At 39.8% G+C, this 13,985-nt stretch overlaps 1 protein-coding gene across 4 annotated transcripts in view; it reads right to left on the reverse strand.

The window, feature by feature from the left end:
* Positions 1–272: 272 nt before the first annotated feature.
* UBE2E3 (ubiquitin conjugating enzyme E2 E3) overlaps positions 273–13,985 on the reverse strand; it is a 136,473-nt gene continuing 122,760 nt past the window's right edge. For all 4 annotated transcript variants that reach the window (XM_089519636.1, XM_089519635.1, XM_089519634.1 and 1 more), the window contains 3 exons: positions 9,624–9,756; positions 2,403–2,550; positions 273–987 (listed from right to left, as the gene is read on the reverse strand). In XM_089519636.1, the coding sequence (XP_089375762.1) occupies positions 890–987; positions 2,403–2,550; positions 9,624–9,756 (379 nt within the window). In that variant the 3' untranslated portion in view covers positions 273–889. The remainder of the gene's footprint in view (positions 988–2,402; positions 2,551–9,623; positions 9,757–13,985) is intronic.

Consider the following 13,985-nt stretch of genomic DNA (forward strand, 5'->3'; position numbering starts at 1 on the left):
ACCACTGGCTGTGTTGCAGTCCAACAAAGTCAGGAGGGCCCCATGATTTTCATTCCTACTTCAAATGCTACTGCTACCTGTGATATGTTTCACATCATGCAAAACTCTGCTCTAATAAGTACCAATCACAGGCAAGCTGCAAGTCTAAGATACATAATCTCTAAGTTCAGACCCTACCTACCATATGCTAGTTTACTCCAGGGACTTGTATACATCCTGATCTATGCCAGTATGCTCCAATTTCGATTTCAAATATGAAAACAGAGAAGCTCTTCCTTGGGGAACATATTTATTGTGTTTGAGATGATACACTGGATGCTCTCAGAGTTACAAGGTGGGTGGCAATGGGAGGAGCAGAAGAGAAAAGGAATCCCTTTCATTACAAACTGACAAAGGTAAAAGTTTAAAACAGTTTTCACAACAGCATGTACCACATATCGGAAATAGATCTGGGCTTAATACAAATGACATAATTCCTAGTCATCTACAGCTACCTTTAATAACTTCATACAGATAATGAATTAGGCTAAAATGCACTATAATATTTGGTTGACTTCAGGAGCGGTATCCTTAGTTACATCACAAAATACATTTTGATATCCCAAAGAAGCAAGACTTGCAAGTAGGCATTTTAAACATAACTAATCTACAGCTACAAAGTTCTACTCTTGATAGCATTTTACCTTTTGGGGTGGATGGGGAGATGTCGAGGGGGAAGAGGGGAGAAGGGAAGGAAAGCAGTATCCCAGTCTTCAAAAGGATAAAAGCAGAGAGTAGAATCAGTATAACATATACACAGAAGTCCGTATTGTAAAGGCTATAAAGATTAGTTGCACACTGCAAAGCTGCATCCCAGCATCTTCGCATTGCACAAGCTTGTCGGCGTCACTTATGTTGCGTATCTCTTGGTCCACTGTCTGGCTATCCTGTCATGTTCTGCTCTGTTGGTCAGGTACTGAGTGGCTATGCTTCCCACCAGAGGATCAGCTGCAAAAATTCAGCAGGGGATGGCAGATGGGAGAAAGGGAAGGAAATGGTGCATTAGGAACCATTCTGTTAGCAGAGTCATCAACTCTTCATTTTTACTACATTCATTTCTCAGCTGTGCTACAGAATAGCACCAAGGTCCACTGTGATTTTTACATGTACTTATGGCAAAGGCTAATCTGCATTAGAGGTGAGGAACTTTCATCTCTTCAGTTTCTTTTTACCTTGGAGCAATCTGCACCTGTTTTTAAGACCTGCAGACACTTACCTTCAGATGTTGACATTGTTCTTGCCACCACAACACTACAGAAGCAAAATGGAGAAGTTGCCCCATTTTGCTAACCATTTTCAGCTTCAAATCCTGATAATTAGAGTAGCTGCCATTTTAATTTGGCATTTGAAGGTAACACATATTTTTCATTTTTGGTTACTTTAGCTTTCCAACACTATATTTTTAATAGCTGTTTTCTATATGTTCTGTTCAGTAGATTCCAGAATTTCTGGTGGAAACATATGGTTTGGATTTAAAGTCTATGTGAGGAGATGCCTTCATGCAACAAGGCTTTCCCATCTCCTCCCTACTGTAACCATGCATACTCCCCAATCATCCTCTCCTGAAAATCAATAAATAAATCATGTTAGGCTGCAATGGGAAGGGAGAGTCGGAGAAAAATTGGGTGGTGGCACAAGGTGATACGGATCCAAGCCAGTCAGCTGTTGTAGTTTTTGTTAAGTTCTTCTATAGCACATCTAATACATCATACGATGAATGGGAACCATGATGGGGTGGAGAGATGGATCACCCTATCTCATGTAGCCTTGAATGGGCCAAGTAAGACCCATAGCTATGTCCCCTGACAGCAGGAGGTCCTCAGCTGAATACTGAGTATTGAGTAGAGAGTTATTCTCTCCAAGGTAAGGAAGGGGATAATGACTGAAATGCTTTGAACCAGGGATTATAAATCCTGAGATTCAAATGGAAGGAAGGGCCACATGCAGATTGATCTCCTGTAATTTCAAACTGCAAATGTTGGAGGGGGAACAAGTTCTCATACATGGAAAGCTATATTGGCAGGACAAACTGGTCTGGCTCTTTTTGAGAATTACAACTTTCACTGTTGATAGTACTGGTCATATATTCTGCCATTCAATATGATGTACAACATGATTCAATGGCTATCTTATGGCAAATCCCAGGTGTCTAAAAGGGTAGGGGTAGCCTAACCCTGTGCTGCCCAGTGTGAAAACCAAACCACCCTGGTTGAGATTCCACATTTGGCAGGTTTATATATTGTGTTTACACAGTCAATAGCATCTTTGAACCATTTTTGATAATCAAAGGCAACAATGGTTCAGCTCTGTTTTCTGGTTGTATAACACTTGTTTCAGGTTTACAATAAAAATCAGTGCCTTACCAGGATTGCAGTCTGTCAAGAGGGAACAAATAGACAGCAAAACCTTTGAAATAGTCAAAGCCGGGCTCCAGTTGTCTTTCAGAATATCCAGACAGATGACTCCCTGACTGTTGATGTTGCAGTGATAGATCCTAGTGCGGAAAGTAACCTAAAGGTAGGAGAGCAAAAAAAGAAAGTTTGGAGATGGAGATAAGGAGAGGGTAATCATTACACATACTCTTCAAGCAGATTTTGTTACCAACTTTTTGAAACCTGCCTGAATCATTCATCTTCAGTGGAAGAGTTTTTGTTCCCTACATAGGCCTTCTTTATTTTGTTGTTGTTGCTCATTTTGCAGAGTTTCATCTGAAAACTCCACCAACCACTTGGCAAGCAGATGTCTTATTTGGGTCTGATGTGTAGATCTCAGTTCTAGCAGTGTTATATGTCCCTTCTGGCAAGACTTTATAAAACTCACCTGCGACATACACACATGTATACAGATGCATGCACACATATGGATATATTTTATTGTTATCTGGAGCTGGCAGCTTGTACATCCATTATCCAGAATTCTGAAATCCAAAGTACTTTAAAATCCAAAACTTTTTGATCTACTACACAAATAGTGGAGTACGTACCTGTATTGTGCTTGTGAGGCTGGAGAGAGACACAGCTGGAGAGATATGCAAAGATCTGTGAACTGGCAGGAATCCATGCCTCCAGCCACTTCACAAATCCTCAGTTTCTATCCAGCCTCATTATGTCTCATTCTTAACATGAAAATACAGGTATTCTAAAATCTAAAACAATCCAAAACCCAGGACACTTCTGGTCCCAAGCATTTCAGATAATGGAAACTCAATTGATATAGGTTTCTCTCTCTCTCTCTCTGTATGTGTTTCTAAATGATATTTAATATTAATAATGCTCAATTATTATTTTTTAACTTTTGTAATCAATGTTTTTACTTCTATCTTTTTAAAATTATTGTAACCCACCTTGGGGTCCCATTGTAGGAGAAAGGCAGAATATAAATCCTTTAAGAGAAACATGGAGTGGGGGGAGCTGTATCAGAACTTCAGAATCCTTTTTTTCATTGGGAAAAACATACAAAAACGTATAGATATTGATACTTTGTGTTAGTTATTCTCAGGAATTATTCACCAACTCTAAACAAAGTGTGGAAAAGTTACAAACAGTGACAGGGAATTCTGGGAGTTGCAGTAAAAATATAACTTTTTCAGGTTCTGCTACAAAAAGGAGATTCGGACCTTCTCAGTTACCTTTCTGCTCATATTTAGGGCATGCTAAGCCAAAATAACTCTATAAGTTTCCAGTGTGATTGCTGCAGAGTGGTCTGGGAGCTGGAGGTTCCATGGCAATAATTGGAAAAGCATGCCAGCCACATTGTTTATTAGAGAATTTACAGGTAATTGTTCAGAAAGGTTAGGAAATAGCTTGAGACACCTCCAGAAAGTAAGTCACCCAGGCCACCAGAAAGCAAGCCATCCAATCTATGACAGTTTGGTTGTGTGCGTGTGTGTCTGTACATGCGTGCATGTGTGTGTGGCAAAATAAGTCTGGTACATATGCCAGCTCATATTTGGGGGCAGAGACAGAATTAAGGAGAGCAGCAGTGAGGTAGACTGAAGTTCTGGTAGGGACCTTTTGGTGGTGGCTCTCAGGAATGGGACAGCTCTGATGTGGACCATTGGGATTCCATTCCATTCCATTCCATTCCATTCCATTCCTATTTATTTATTTATTTATTTATTATTCAAATAGTGCTTTAATGTTGTCTTCTGAGTCACAGCCTCATTTCAGCCCCCCCCCCCCCAAAATGGGAAGAAGTAAAGCAGATACTACAGCTAAACAGCTACACAAAACATATAAAACAATAGCAAATTCTAATTTATAACACAAAACACTTCACTTAAAAGCAGAGTACAACAACCAGGTCTTACTGCTGGAGAGGGAGCCATGCATACATCCCATGATGGACTATTCCACAGATGTGAGGCCTCCAGTTTGTAGAAAGGCTATGTTGTCTGTCTCCACCTCAGTGCATTATATACAATTTAAATAGGTTCTGCTTCTAGCTGCTAAAGGAAATGGTGCCCCCTGAACATTTCAGGGAAGAAGGCATACCCAACATTTTATTTATTGAGACGGCTCACAACTCAGTGGTAGACCACATGCTTTGTGCCCAGAAGGCTCCTGGTTTCCTCCCTGGCCTCTTCAGTTAAAGGATTCAGATGGTTCAATGGCCTGGTCTGGTGTGAAGCATACTGCTTTGTTCAAGTGAAATCACAACTTTCTATCAAACAGAGATGGAGACATGTGGTTCACCTAATGCTCTTTAACTATAACTTCCATCACCCTTCTCCATCATCCTAGCCTTGCTGGCTAGAAACTTATGATCCAACAACATCTGGAGGGCCACAGACCTTTCTTGTGTCATAGACCCTCTGCTTCTTTCCTCTGAGGCTTAATCTGGCCCATGGCTGTTTTTTTCTCTAATGTCATCCAGCCCAAAGATGCCACTTAGAGGTCATCCAGCCTGGCCACCCAAATAGTGTTCCCCATCCCTGATATATAATTAGGATCTATTCCTACACGTTGCAGATTAAGTATTCCTTATCTGGAATTCCAAAATTTGAAATACTTAAACTTTGTTTCATGTGCAAAATTATTTTAAAATGTTATGTATAAAACTATCTTCAGATGAGGTGAATGAGGTGTATATGAAACATAAACAAATTTCATGTTTAGACTTGGGTTCCATCTCCAAGAGATCTTATTATGTGCAAATGTTCCAAAAAATAACACTTCTGGTTTCTAAAATTTCACATAAGGGAGACTAAACCTGCATATATTGTAGTATCTAAGATAGTGGGCAGTGTCAGAAAGTACAGGCTAAAATCATAGGCTGTTTCCCCTTCTCTTCATGTGTGCCTCATCTGCTTCTATAGTTTACTGTTAATGGGCAGGTCATACATTGGAGGAATCTGTGACCCTCTTATGCCCATCAACCATACCACCCTGGACAATGGTGAGAGGCAATTTAGAAAGTCAAAGGTGACCTAGCTCTGCATTACCTGAGTGATACTTTGTCCCAAAAGCCTGTCACAGGCCTCAACATAATTAGCTGCCAATGTGTAGCCAAAGCAGGCCATTTGTGATTCAGGCCAATTCTTGATCTGCCTGTTATCTACAAAATCGATTTATCAGATGTTTATTACTATACATAAAGTATGATTTGAATTCTCTAATGGGTTCTAGTGCTGTAGTTAAGGGAAATGTCTGCAAGATTTGTAGGAAAGACATCTAAGTCCCTCATCAAACTAAACATCCCAGGATACTTTAGGATTGTAAGATACACAATTAAAGCAGTACAGTCATCCCTCCTCATTCACGAACTTGGTATTTGCAAATCTGGTTATTCACGAAGTCTCTCCTGACCCCTCCCATGCCTGGAACAGCTGATCCAGGCATCAGAGAGGTCAGGAGAGACCCGCACAGGCCCTTCTCCCTCCCCTCTGATACCTGGAACAACTGATCCAGGCATGGGAGAGGTCAGGAGAGACCCGTGCGGGCCTTTCTCCTCCCCTCCAATGCCTGGAACAGTTGATCCAGGCATCAGAGGGGTCAGGAGAGATCTGCGTGGGCCTTTCTCTTCCCCTTCGATGCCTGGAGGGGAAGAGAAAGCATCGGAGGGGACAGGAGAGAGCTTCCCTCCCTGCCCAGCTGAGCTAGTTTTGGGGCGGCAGGGAGAACGAAGAGAGGCAAGCATGCGCGTTCCTCTCCAACACCTCCCTGCTGCCCTATAACTGGGGGAGGGGTTATTCACGATTTTTCCACATTCGTGGTAGTCCTTTGCCCCTAATCCCCGTGAATGTGGAAAGACAAGTGTATTCAGCTGCTATTACAGTGTAGCAGGTACACGCATTGTTTCCCAGGCATGCTTAGGATATTTAGAAACAAATGTGTGCTAAGCAGCTATAATGCTAACATTCTTGGCAGCCACCCCAGAAAAGGGGAACACTAAGTTATGATATTTGAACAATCATGATGAGCAGGGCACTGTATGTTGGGGACAAGGGTGTAGGGGGTAAACAAGTACAGTTGGCCTGCTGTATCCATGGGTTCTTTATCCATGGATTCAACCATCCACAGCTTGAAAATATTTAAAAATATATAAGTACTAAAAAGCAAACCTTGATTTTGTCATCTTATATAAAGGACACCATTTTACTATGCCATTGCATTTAACAGGTCTTGAGCATCCATGGATTTTGGTATCCACAGAGGATACTGGAACCAAACCCCAATGGATAACAAGAGGTTTGACAGCCAGGGACTTGATAACATCTGAGCATGTGTTCACCATTACCATGCCCACTGATGTTACCTAGCCCTGAGACATATGTAAAGGTGATGATCCATGCTGTCTCTGGTGGCACAGTGGTTAAATGCCTGTACTGTTGCCACTCACTCACTATCCACAAGGCTGTGAGTTCAGTACCAGCCAGGGGCTAAAAGTCTACTCAGCATGGAATCCTTCCGAGGTTGTTAAAATGAGTGCCCAGTTTGTTGAGTTTACACTTTGTAAACCACTTAGCACATTGGTAAAAGGTACACAAATATACTTGCTATTGATATATATCACCTTACACCTCTCTCTCTCACTAGAAGATTTCTTCTAGAACTACTACATATAGAACCTGCCTTTCAGTGGTGAAATGACCACTGGCCATATTCTCACTGACAGGGAAGTACTATAACAGTAAGTAACAGGATTCAAATATATAACTGTGTTAGTCTGTAAAATCAGTATAGAAAGTAGCCCCTCTGAGACTAAGTGAAAGAAAGAAGCTGGTAGCATGAGCTTTCATAGACTTGGAAAGCCCACCAAAGTAACAGGGATGTAAGTAACAGAGATTGAGTGCTGTTTCACCTTTAAGCTATTTATTTAACAGCTGTCCTATTAGATAACGTGGGAAGGAAGCTTGGCTTTAATTGCTGTCATTATTCTGCCCTAACTGACTTTTAAGACTTAATATTTTGTACACACACATCATTTAGATGCATTAGTTACAGGAGGAATTCTGTGTGGGACAAAGCTAATCTGCATCTCAGTGGTACCACACATTGGAAAGAAAATAAACAAGCATCCTTTGAATGCATGAGGGGGGCATAAATGCTTTGGGGGACCATGCATGCTTGTCTAGGTTTGTGTTACTCTAAATTCAAGACCAGATTTGTCTGGGTTTTTCTTACTTATCAGAGCTTGGAAGGTTACTTTTAAAAAGTTAACTAGTTGGTGTAGTGCAGTTGATGTGATGTAGTCATTTGAGCATTGGACTACAACTCTGGAGAGCAGGGTTTGATTCCCTGTTCAGCCATGGAAACTCACTGGGTGAACCTGGGTGAGCCATACACTCTCAGCCCTAGAACACACATACCCTAAAGGCACCAGATTCCATTGGATCCATGGGAAGCTAAGCAAGGTCAGTACTAGGATGGGAGGATGCCAGTGCCAAGTGCTGTAGACTGTATTTCAGAGGAAGGAACTGGCAAAGCCACCTCTGAGTATTCCTTGCCTAAGAAAACCCTGGGAAATTCATGGGCTCACCCTAAGTGAACAGGCGACTTGAAGGCACATACAATCATGCACAACTAGAACGGTTACTGATAACAGGCATTCCTGGCATTGTCTAGTGATAGTTGTCTGGAGGAGTCAATATGCAGGATCCTGAGAACTGGTTAATTAGTTGTGCATGTATGAAAATAATAAGAACCATGCTGGATCAGACTAATGACCTATCTAGTCCACCCTGTTTTCCATAGCATCCTAACTAGAAGCGTCTGGGATGCCCACAAGTAAACAATAAACTCAACAGTTCATGAAAGGGAAGCAGTGGGTTTGATGGTTTTTCCCCCAAACATGTAAACTCAATGCTGCACAATGACAGCTTTTGAAACTGTCAGAAACTTTCAAACCAGCATGTGATTTGGTATGAGAGTTTGTGGTCTGCTTGTTTATTTAAAAGAAAAGTCCCAAATCCTACTAGGCCTGCCCAATCACCTAGAGCAGGCCTAAAAATAGCACTCTGGATCCTGGCCAGAATATACTGTACAACTTGTTAGGCAGGAGAGAGGGGAGGGGGAAAACCTCTTTCCCACTTGATTTCTATAGCGTGTGTTCAACAGATTAACCAGCTTTGTAAACCTAACATTTGGTCTATTTGTTCAACAGCAGATTTTGAATCTTGTTCACCAAACATCTGCGACACAGCTGCATTTTTAAACAAACATTTATGCTGGGATAAATATCTGTATACTATCAGCAAATACATGAAATGTAGTTTACACTTGGGACAACTTTAAGCATTAGATTTGGCATGCCTTTTTTTAAAAGCAACCAGGTCAAACAAATCAGTAGTACACACACCATTTTTGAAATGATAACTTTCTCACTGACTTTTCAATTGGTGGAATATTCCCTGTGTCAACATAGTGGCTTCTTTCTAATTTCTTGTATCTTTACATAATAAATATCGAAACACAGTCCCTGAAACAGATGTTTCCTTCAATTAGACTTTGCTCTTTTGATTAATCTACTTTACTGCAAAACTGTAAGAAACTGTCAAATTTGCACAACGCTACCAGAATCAATGGCAGAAATCAAGCGGGTTTCATTCATCAAAGCCATGTTACTTAACAATAATCTAGATTATAATTCACAACACACTTTATAAATATTTTAAATGCAGCTGAAAGCAGTGGGGTCATAAATGTCAATGACCTTGTGAAAAAATTCAGTCAATGCCATATTCTCAAATTGTGACTTTACCAGTATTTTGGTGTTCTCTTATGCTTGGATCCATACATCATATTAGCATTACTGAAATATACCAAATTTAAACACTGTAACACTGCTTTAACTGCCATAACTCAATACTATGAAATGTCTGGTGCCATGACAAATGACAAATCCCAGGATTCCACAGGGTGGAGTCATAATAGTTAAAGTGGTGTCAAACTGCATTAATTCTGCTGTGACAGCAGCCAAAGAGTGTGAAGAGATATATAGGTATACACACCTATGTATGGGTACTCACATGAATAAGTGTTCCTTTATACTGTTTCAGAATGACAGGTGGGAAGCTGAGGATATACATGAATACTCTATTATAAATAAATCATACTTACATAAATATATAGATATAGCCTTACCTTTGGTGGTTTAAATGGATAATCCGATGAAAATGTGATATCCAGGAAAAAAACGCCACCTTCATATACAGAACCTGGAGGACCAAGGATAGTAGATCTCCATTCATAAATGTTATCACCTTTAGGCCCAGCACTATTGAAGTAAGAGAAAAGAGGAGACAGAAAATGAGACAGATGGCTTTGTGAGGATTTACAGCAGTCATCATTCATTTCTCCCTCGCTTCTTGTGCTTATATACGGGTTGGTGCTTTTGTATGTGCCTGCTAGGAGCGAAGACAAAGCACATCAACTCTGCCCCTGTCAATCTTTTCAGCACAAGGCCCACCTTTGTCTGTTGTAAGGGTTAGCTGTGTAGCCTTTTGTTTGTTGCTCTTTCCGGTGGCATGGGGCACACAGCAAAGAACATTCAAATGCATCAGTTGCACAGCAGAGTTTAAGCACACTTCAGGCTATTCATCTATCTGCTCACACATGCCTATCCCTTTTCCAAGAAGCTCATGGCAGTATACATGGGATTACTGTAACACAGTGGTTCCCAAACTGGGCTTCCAGGTATTTTGGACTTCAGTTCCCAGAATACCTGGAAGCCCTGGAAGCACAGTTTGGGAATAGATGTCCAAAACATCAAAGTTTGAGAATCACTGGTCTGACAGAACCTCACATACTTATGATGATTTGGAGAAAGATATCTTTTTGGACTACAGTTCCCAGAATCCCCCTGCCAACATGAACAGTAGCCATATTGGCTGGGGTACTGGGAGCTGTGGTTCATCACTGTCACAACTTTCAAGCACTGGTTACCCTAAAGGAGAAGAGAATAGGTCTAACTAGGCAACAAGAAATCTTCACAATGGGATGGGGTGGTCAACCATATAATTTTACAAATTGGGGTACATTCTTTTAAAAATGGAACTGAAACTTAATTCCCACTCAGGTGCACAAGATCAGTTCAACAAATAATACTAGACTGGCAATAAAGAAGTGACATTTCAGAGCAGAGGTGCCAATCCTAATTCAGCTCTAATGTGGTTGAATATACAGTGGACCCTTGTTAAACAAAATCTGTGTATGCTCAAGTCCCATTAAATATGACATAGCAAAATAGTGTCCCTTATAAAAAATGGAAAATCAAGGTTTGATACTTGAAATTTATACTTTTTTTGAACATTTTCAAATCGTGTATGTCTGAATCCGTGTATAAGAAGGGCCGACTGTACAGGGATTCAAAACAGATTTTAAAGAGCTAAAGTACTCAAAGCCAAGATCCCAGATAGATGAATTTTTTGGTTTCTCCTGTCTTCATTTAATTCCACCCCCTCCCCCATGGCAAGTATGAAGAAATTTGCAAAGTTATTATTTTTTAAAAAAAATGAACAATTGAGCCATCACTAAAATCAGCTCTAGTCCGACACTTTATTCACCAAGCCTGCAATCCTACCCACATTTACCTTACAATAAACAGAGCTCAAGAAAGTAATCTCTGGGGAGAGGAGGGTAATTCAGAATGAAGAACTGATCTGAAATGTAATCTTATTTATCAAATGTATATTTTATTGTATAAATTAAAAAGATTAAAAAGACAATGTAATCTTTGGGGGACTATAACTCTCAGTGCGGGCCATGGCTGGGGGATTCTGGGCAAAACAGTCCAAAAAAGTCATCTTTCCACGCTCTGGAAATAAGATCCACTGAGTATAATGAATGGAACTTCTACATCAGATAAAAGTAAACAAAGCAAATAAGATATATCTTGTTGGCTGAGCTTTGGGTCCTTGAACCTCATCAACCCTAGTCAACAAAGCCAACAGTGAGAGATTGTGGGAGTTGTTCCATATGAATGGATTAGAAAAGAATTCATGGTCATTTTTCTATGGTGGCATTTCTTTTCTGATCCCACACTATTCTTATAGTTTTGAAGTGGAATTAATTCCACGTAGTTTTCTATGTGCCTACAATTCTTTACACACTTCCAGAAAAAAAGTGGCATTGCTCACTTGCTTCTTGAAAAACATTTCTGACCTTCAAAATGGAAGATGTGAAAAGCAGTGTTCTGAAACCACCATTCTGCAGACCATTACAATGTCTAACACCGGAAGCCATCAACTCGTCTGTAAATCTAAAAATTTAAGCCCCAAAATTGACCCCAAAATCCCAGGCTGACTTATTTATGGGTCACTATGGTAATGTGATAGCAGCTCTTTCAGATTTCCCCATGCAGTTGGCAGAGCAGTTTATTTCTCTCTTGTGCCAAGCAGAAAGAGTCCTGATTGATTAATTAATACTGCTGTTTGTTTAAGAGTCCTCTCCCGCCAGTGTCTAGCTTAAACAACAGTTGAAATGATGAAGCAAAACGCCTCAGTGAGAGTCTCTCTTGCCATACGCACACATACACACATTGAAGGAGCCTCCAAGTTTTACCCTCGACCTATCCATGGATCATGGAAAAATCCGCAATTTTGACAAAATTAAAATTTGGCTTCAAGAAATTGTTAATAGTAAAAATACAAATGTAAAAGAACAACAAATGAAAATGATTGGGAAATGGTACAGGACGCCACATCAATTAGCAATTATAAATGATAAATTTCAATCAAAATGTTGGCATGGATGTGGAGTTAAGGGAATTTACATACATATGTGGTGGGAATGCCCATTTGTTCAAGAATTTTGGATACAGGTTAAGAAACATAAATATAATAATAGGGATAGAGATACAATTAAGCAAAGAAAACTGCTTAACTCTCAATTTAGGGGAATTAAGACTGAATAGTAATCAAAAATATGTAATAAAACAATTTCTAAAAGCTGCTCATGCAGTGATTGTTTATGGATGGAAAAACAATCAAATTGGAATAAGTCTTATTAGTTTAAATATATAAAAGAATACATATTATTTGATTTCCTTAGGGAAAGAAGACTTAAATATATTGGGGAAAGCAATCAAGAATCATGGAAAGTTAAATGGGAAATTGTGATTAAGAACGTGGAAGGTAAAATGGGGTATGAAGAAGTAAAAAATATAATTAATGATATTTTCCACATCTCCGAAAATGATTGTTAACTTGATTGGAATGTATTTCCCTCAATGCTGTTTTTTGGGAGGGGAGAGGGGGGGGAAAAGTATATTATGAAATATCGATTGTACAATTTGTATTATGTATTGTGTAATAAAAATTATTTTTTTAAAAAACCCCCAATACGCTTCCATGGCAGACCCCAGGATTCAAACCCTGGTCTCCAACGTCACAGTCCAATGCTTAAACCACTACTCCACGCTGGCTATGTATAGTATATGTATACCTATGCACATACACACAGACCTACAGGCAATTTTTGAGCTAAGTGTCAGTATGATACAGTTGGTCATTTTTACACCTTTGAAGTGTTATTCATTCAGGCTCTCTTTAACAAAATTTAAGGATGCCTTTTACAACAAAGCAGCATCAGTGATACCATCATTAAATAAAACTTGGGCTCCCTAGAAAACCAACCGACAGAGGAATTGCCACTTCATAAATTTGGCTGCTAAAAGCAATAAATATACATTTAAGTCAACACTGTTAAGAGAATGTCTGCATTTGTAAGCCTATGAGAGGGCAGTCTGTTATTTTCTTCTTCCTTTCTTTTTTTACAAAATCTTTCTATTATAGAAACAACTTCTGACAGACTTCTCTCACCTCCAAGCAACCACAACCATTTCATTTTGGGATATGGCCTTTAAAAGAATGTTTATCGCAGATTTTATATGGAAGCATCAAGGCAGCCTTATGAAGCTCCCTGTTCGCATATACACTCATCCCTCCATATTTGTGGCTTTGATATTTGTGGATTTGATTATTAACAGATTTGATTAATATGTTCTCTCTAGGAACATCTAGGTCCTCCTCCAGTGCAACTCTATGGTCAACTTTAACTAAAAGTTGTACTGAAAGATCTAGAGTTTGCTACAGAGAATACGCCACTAGGCATTTGTATCTCCTCCAGAGCAGTTCTATGGTCAGTGTCTGCCGGATGCTGACCACAGAGTTGCACTGGAGGACCTAGAGATTCCTAGAGAGGTGTCCTCTCAGGTAAAACCATGGTGATTTTGTTATTTGCGGGTTTTCCATATTCACGGGGGTCTTGTGCCCCTAACCCTAGCGAATATGGAGGGACAGGTGTATTTTAGTCTTATTTTCAGCAACAACAAGAAGAAATCTGTTTTACAGCTATGGAATTTGAGCAGCTCAATTCCTGGAGGAATGTACATATGCTAAAAAGAGCTTCTTATCAACCTGACAGCAAAATGAAGAAGAAGAAATCTGGAATAGCAAAAAAGAAGAGAGAAAAGAATCTTTATGGATGGGTTTGGTCCTCACTTGA

Source organism: Sceloporus occidentalis, unplaced genomic scaffold, assembly GCF_023333645.1.
Source record: "Sceloporus occidentalis isolate IW3139 unplaced genomic scaffold, rSceOcc1.0.p SCAF_4, whole genome shotgun sequence".
In the NCBI taxonomy this organism is placed as follows: Eukaryota; Metazoa; Chordata; class Lepidosauria; order Squamata; family Phrynosomatidae; genus Sceloporus; species Sceloporus occidentalis.